This window comes from Panthera pardus, unplaced genomic scaffold (assembly GCF_024362965.1).
Source record: "Panthera pardus isolate Hobbes unplaced genomic scaffold, ASM2436296v1 HiC_scaffold_20, whole genome shotgun sequence".
NCBI classification, from domain to species: domain Eukaryota; kingdom Metazoa; phylum Chordata; class Mammalia; order Carnivora; family Felidae; genus Panthera; species Panthera pardus.
In genome coordinates this window covers 30,938,424-30,945,552 of record NW_026526766.1, presented here as the reverse complement: position 1 = coordinate 30,945,552, position 7,129 = coordinate 30,938,424, and the positions used below count along the sequence as shown (strand labels likewise).

At 42.6% G+C, this 7,129-nt stretch overlaps 1 protein-coding gene across 1 annotated transcript; it reads left to right on the top strand.

Moving 5' to 3' along the window:
• Positions 1-1,217: 1,217 nt before the first annotated feature.
• Positions 1,218-6,404, top strand: LOC109260771 (procathepsin L). The gene is made up of 8 exons (XM_019439219.2): positions 1,218-1,424; positions 2,641-2,777; positions 3,078-3,200; positions 3,305-3,451; positions 3,648-3,872; positions 4,320-4,485; positions 5,140-5,254; positions 6,010-6,404. The coding sequence occupies exons 2-8, from the start codon at positions 2,652-2,654 to the stop codon at positions 6,107-6,109; spliced, it is 1,002 nt and encodes a 333-aa protein (XP_019294764.1). The 5' UTR covers positions 1,218-1,424; positions 2,641-2,651; the 3' UTR covers positions 6,110-6,404.
• Positions 6,405-7,129: the final 725 nt, after the last annotated feature.

Genomic DNA, 7,129 nt, shown 5'->3' with positions numbered 1-7,129 from the left:
CATTACAGTACTATAAATGTATTTTCTCTTCCTTGTGATTTTCTTAGTAACATTTTCTTTTTTCTAGCTTACTATAAGAATACATAATATATAACACATACAACATACAATATATGTGTTAGTCAACTTTCATAATATTGGTAAGGCTTCTGGTAACCGGCAGCTAATTAGTAGCTAAGGTTTTGGCTGTTGAAAAGTTATAATGCAGATTTTCACCTGCAAGGGGAGTTGTTGCCCCTAACAACCATGGTGTTCAAGAGTCTGTATATATACACACACATATACACACACACACACAAATATATTTATATCTATTTGTTCTCCAACGGAAACACTTCTTCAAAGTGCATAACCACGTTAAGTGTTACTAAAGTATGTATATTCCTTATATCTCAAGAGAAGCACTTTGGATACTGAGTAAGACCTAACAATCAATCCCTAATGCAGAGTTTAAGTAAATAAGTTTCCACCCTTCTCAACCACTTTTCCCCTTTTTATGAAACCATTTTTTTTTTTTTCCTGTAAGTAATTCCTTTCTATTGGTTTTGTGAATGGCTCGAGAGGTAAGGGAGCCGGGGGGGGGGGGGGGGGGGAACAGAAGAGAAGCATTACGAAATGGCCATACCTCTGTACACCCATCCAGTCCATCCCCTTTCCTTCCAAGGACTAGGTCTTGCCCATTGCGTCCCATATTTTGGGGATTTCCAGTCCGCTCCAGATTCTTCCAAAACCCAGAGGCATCCCATCCTGAAACACTGATAACAAATCTGTCTGTGGGCTCTGCATCCTCCACCCGCCCCATTTTTGCCTGGAATAAACAGGAACCACTGGACTAGAATATCCCGTTCTCAGTCCTCCGAGAGATTTTAACCAAAAACTTCAGCACCTAAGGACCCGCAAAGCGACGCGCTAGGGGCTCCAGTACGACCACCCGCCGATCTCATGAATTCGGGGTAGTAAGTTGATCCGGGTCCCCAGTGAGGTGCCTCACCCCCTCCTCAGCGATGTCCGGAGCGCACAGACGCAGGGCCCAGCAGTCCTGGGACAAGTTGAGACTGAGCCGCGTCACGCTCTGGGAGTCCCAAGCCTGGAGGCCCCGCCCACAGGCCGGCGCAGCCAATCGCGGCGCGAGCAGACCGTAAGTAAGGGCGGGTCGGGCGTGCAGAATTCCCGAGGCCTTAAAGGCTGAGTCAGGAGCAGCTGGGCCACAATCCCCGGCCTCGGCGATCTGGGAAGGGTTGTGTGTGTCTGTGGAGTGCGCCTGCGCAGCTGTGGACGCCGTAGGTCAGCTTCTTGGTCTGGGGACCGGTACTGGAGGAGGGGATTCACCCCAGGGCACGGGCAAGTGTCGGGCGCGACCCGCGGGAATAAAAACATCTGCTTGCCTGGAGTTGGTGAGGCTGAGCCGACGCTGCCTGGATCCTGTAAGCCTTGAAGATGGGAAGTGGGGGCAGGGCGGTTCGGGGAACCCAGGGCGACACTGAGACCACGGGGAGGTCCTAGGCTGTGCAGGAGTCGGTCCGTCTCAGGGCCGTTGCGGGCACAGGTCTGGCAGCCGGGCCCCCACGGGACTGGGCCTGGCCAGGAGGTACAGGGCAGGCTGACCTCCGCAAGGGCTGCGGGGCCCGGCGCTCCCTCTACCTCGGTCTGTGAACATCGTCTGGAAGCTGAGGGAGGCGAGCGGGGCGGAGAGCCTTCGGCCTGGCCCCGCCTGCAGTGTCCCTTTGGGCCAGGCCCGAGAAGGTGCTCTGAACTCCGGGAGATCGTGGCCCTGTCCCGGTCGGGAACTGGGGCTCTGGATGCCCTCGTGCCTCGTAATTTCTTCCTCAGTTTGGGGGTAGTTAATGGCGGTGCTGGCGGCAGAGACCAAATGTGGGGACAGCAGAGCACTGGTGCAATCCTGCCCACCTTCTGGGAAGGTCTTTCAGAAAGCTTTCAATTCAAGAAGCATGTCTCACCCCTTGCTGTATATTTGTCAAAAGAAAGATGTGAGGTGGCTACCTAACCCCTGGGGATCCCTGTCCCTACTTGGGATCAGGTGTTCTGATAAATAAGATTTCCTGGGTCACCTCGGTATTTTCAGTAAAGAACTTGGACCAACAGCTTCTTAGTTGCCTTAAGATTCTGAAACTCTGATCAAAACCTAAATTATCATTGCACAATTACAATGAAGTCTGTTTCAATTCCTATAGCACTTGTCAGCCTGTTTTTAATTTTGATGGTTGAATCATATACCTCCAAGTCCTTGGCCTGTTTTTCTCCACCCACATCCTTAGCCTTCTTCCAGGAACCTGTAAATATTTGCGAAGGCACTTTAAATGTTTTTGTTTGTTTTTTTTTTTTAATTTATTTTTGGGACAGAGAGAGACAGAGCATGAACGGGGGAGGGGCAGAGAGAGAGGGAGACACAGAATCGGAAACAGGCTCCAGGCTCCGAGCCATCAGCCCAGAGCCTGACGCGGGGCTCGAACTCACGGACCGCGAGATCGTGACCTGGCTGAAGTCGGACGCTTAACCGACTGCGCCACCCAGGCGCCCCGGCACTTTAAATGTTTTTACTCTACAACATCTCAGGAGAAAATAGGATGGCTTTTTTAAAGGATTGGTCTCATCAAATACTGATCTCATTTTCCTTTCTAGGTTTTTGAAACATGAATCCTTCACTCTTCCTGACTGCCCTTTGCTTGGGAATAGCCTCAGCTGCTTCAAAATTCGATCAAAGTTTAAATGCACAATGGTACGAGTGGAAGGCAACACACAAGAGATTATATGGCATGGTAGGTAACATATGAAACTGTCCAAAGGGACCCCCAAAGAGAAAGAGTCCCTTGCCGTTGGGAGTTTATAGCCAGAGAGTAGCATGTAGAAGTCAGCTTTCACCAAGGCAATAACTTCATGGCACCCATTATTGAGCACAATATGGGGCATAATTCCTGTTGTGTGGTTGCTAGAGAACAGCTCCCAGAAATATAAGCCATCCTGGGCCATGGCTTTTTTCCCTGTCTGCAAATCCACTAGGTGAAGATGGGCTGGTTTTAAGTAGGAATAAAGATGGTAAGTTATATATTTGCCTCTAGAATGAAGAAGGATGGAGGAGAGCAGTGTGGGAGAAGAATATAAAAATGATTGAACTGCATAACCGAGAATATAGCCAAGGGAAACATGGCTTCACAATGGCAATGAATGCTTTTGGTGACATGGTGAGTGTCAGCGTGGATTGCTGTGCTTTTTGTGCTTCCTGTCCTCTGTACTTTATCAAAATAACCTCTTGCCTTTTCAACATTTTACTTACTTTTCCTTAAAGACCAATGAAGAATTCAGGCAGGTGATGAATGGCTTTCAAAACCAGAAGCACAAGAAAGGGAAAGTGTTCCAAGAACCTGTATTTGCTGAGATCCCCAAATCTGTGGATTGGAGAGAGAAAGGCTATGTAACTCCTGTGAAGAATCAGGTATGATAATATTTAGCAGATCTCCTTCCAAGAATAAAGCCAAAAAGGAATTAGTGTCCTTGCTTTGGTAGACAGTGGAGTTTGTTTGTTTTGTTTTGTTTTGTTTTGTTTTGTTTTGTTTTAAGAATATTCGGGTATATGGGTTATTGTGAATCTTTGTATTTATCTTATAAACTGATAACTTTTTTATTTTCAGGGTCAGTGTGGTTCTTGTTGGGCTTTTAGTGCAACTGGTGCTCTTGAAGGACAGATGTTCCAGAAAACTGGCAAACTTGTTTCATTGAGTGAGCAGAACCTGGTGGACTGCTCTCAGCCTCAAGGCAATGAGGGCTGCAATGGTGGCCTAATGGATAATGCCTTCCAGTATGTTAAGGACAACGGAGGCCTGGACACAGAGGAGTCTTATCCGTATCTTGGAAGGGTAAATGGAGCTCCTTATCTTGTTATTCCAGCTCAGCTTTTGAAAGCTGAACATTTTCAAAGATAACAGACACTTTACTCAGCATTCACATTTTAGATGCAAACTGACAGAACTGTCACTATAAATTATCAGCCTTAGCACACGTTCTCTGATTAGATGGTTAGCATATAGCTGTCCTTAATTCTGTGTAACTTGGAGGCTTTTTATACACCATTCTGCACATAATTTCTGCATAGTGAAAAATTTCTTATGGACAAGTAGGCCTAAGGGGTTTCACTGAAGATAACATCTGCTAAGTTTTCAATTTCAAATCAGAAACATTTGGCTATTAACTCACAACAAAGCTGACTTGGAAATCATTAAGCTGCAAACTGCTGAGTCTTGAGGTCCTAGAACTGGAGGTGTGGATGGTAGTGATCAAGTTTCTTTCCCATTTACCTTTAAAAGGACTCAGAGCCCTGTAACTACAAGCCTGAGTGTTCTGCTGCCAATGACACCGGCTTTGTGGACATCCCTCAGTGGGAGAAGGCCCTGATGAAGGCAGTGGCAACTGTGGGGCCCATCTCTGTTGCTATTGATGCAGGCCATCAGTCGTTCCAGTTCTATAAATCAGGTAGGTGTTTGTATTTTTATTATAGAAGTTCAGGCAGGCAAAATTGGAAAACACAACCATAATTGTTTGGTGTTAGGTTTGGAGTCCTGCTTTCCAAGACTAGAATTTTGAGTGTGTGCATTTAATATAGTGATGTTTCCATTTGACATATTTTAGACATTTTCTCATGACAAGCTCTCCTTAAGTGTTTTTAAATGGCTGTGTAATTCTGCAAATACAAATAATTGATGTAAGTATTCTCCAGTTGTTGGACCTTTTTTCCAAATAATGTTTACTATTGAACTGTAAAGAACCCTGTGGCTCAAGTGTTATTTTATAATGTGCTGTTTCCTTAGTTGGCATTTTAGAAGTAGAAAGGATTATGCTAAGTAATATTAGTAGAAGTAGCTAAATCGTCTTAGCCTTGATAACTAGATCTTATTATTGGAAATCCTTTTCGAATAGAAAATATTTTGGGTTTAGTGGAATTTTGTTGATTTCTAGTGAGTTGAGTTTATTAGTTACCATAACTATTTTTGGTAAATATTTAAGCTTTATATGTAATTTACTAATGGCATTTCATTGAATTTTGAGATGTCTCTTAACCGTGGTAGATAGGGTGAGTTACTGTCATGTGTCAATTGAAGCTTCTCACCCCAAATTTTACTCCTCTAGGCATTTATTATGATCCAGACTGCAGCAGCGAAAACCTGGATCATGGTGTTCTTGTAGTTGGCTATGGCTTTGAAGAAACGGATTCAAGTAAAAAATTTTGGATTGTCAAGAACAGGTATAAAACTCCAAATGTTATATATTAAATTGAAAAGGGAGTGCTTGTTTGGAATCAGTATTTGATTTCAAATCCAAAACTCATTTTGAAATCCCAGAACTTAGAGTGAACACTCTTGACATTTTTTATAAGGGTAAAATGTACTGATGTTTGATTACAGGATTCTGTAGCAAGCTTGTTGGACTTATTATTACATATTTATAACATTGCATTTCCAAATTTTGAAAACTTTATTCAGAAACACATCTGGCCCCAAGAGTTTAGATAAAGGATTTTGCACCTGTAAGGTTAAGGGCTGGTTTCCTTTTTTGTGTCCAGTTTTTCAACAAGGTATACTGAGCAGAAACAACTGCTGACTCTTTTAACTCTGAAGGATTTTCTAAGAGTCCAGTGGGCTCTGTATGTCCTTCCTGTTACCATTTGTTGCCCTGCCATTTTATTCTACTTCCCAATTCCCAGAGGCTTTGAGGTCATCTGGATCCATTTTCACTGCTAAAGTTCTTTGAGAGGGGGTATAAGATAGCCTGCAGAAACAAACTGCTACATTGGAATCCTAGCCCTGCCTCAGTTTCCTATCTTAAAAAGTTAAGGACCTGTGGGAATTGATATACTTACCAATATATGTAATGGCACTTAGAATAGTGCTTGATAGCACCTGATATGTGGAAAGCCCTATTTTAAGTATTAGCTATTACTAATGAAGCTAATATGTACTTGATACTTTGTATAAAACAAAAAACTTCTTCTTTTTTCAGTTGGGGTCCAGAATGGGGCTGGAGTGGCTATGTAAAAATGGCCAAAGACCAGAACAACCACTGTGGAATTGCTACGGCAGCCAGCTATCCCACTGTGTAAGCTGGTGGATGGGGTATCAGAGGACTTAAGGACAGCATATCTGGAGGAATTTTTATCTTAAAACTGACCAAACCCTTATGTAACATAAGACACTTGAATCATTGAAGATCCAAGTTGTGATTTGAATTCTGTGACATTTTTATAAGGGTAAAACTTTACCACTACCTTAATTGCTGTTATAAATAGCTTTATAATGTTGAAGACTCATTACTTAATTCTAAGACTTTTGAATTTTCATTTTTTCAAAGGATATATAAAACTTTACCTTTTAAAATAAATTTTAACTCAACATGTAGAGGTGGAACTTCTCTGTTTTCAATGCATTAACTTTTTGTGTAGTTATAAAATCTAATTGGGCTATAAAGATATAACTGGATATGCCAGTGGTGCATTAGAAGGATGCTGGGTGGTTCTCAAGATTTTCTAATTAACAAATATGCAGATTTTATGTCAGCTGCCTATTGGCTGTGTTGACCCAACCCTGAATCTAGCAAAACATAACAATCTGGAAGGGCAAAGGTAAATTGTTTTAATAATTTAACAATTCACTCTTTAGGAAAGTGAGAAGACATTAAGATCTTAGGTTTTAGACACTAGAAAAGGAGATCCTCTTCCTTTGACTCAAGATGGTTAAAACCTAGTAAGGTTATGGGAAAAAAGTCTCAGAGCCAGTTACTGAAGCATCTCCTTGAATTGCTGGTAAAGACCATGTGACTACTTTGCAGTTGAATAAGGACCAGATTCTGGATTACCAAGTCTTTTATCTTTGTTCTGCCAAGTCTCTGATGGCTTTCACATAACTCTTCTAGGAAAAGCCTCATTTGTTGCCTAGTGTTAGCAAAAGTATATTTAATGTCTATGATGAACAAGTCTCTCATGTTTGATAGTAACTGGAAAAATGTGTTAAAGATCCACAAGAGATGAGTGTAGACTACAAAAATAGGCTTCTGGCCTAGGAAGATCACTGGGTCAAAATTGGGGGCTTAGCTAGCTACGTAATCTCTGAATTAAAACTAAACT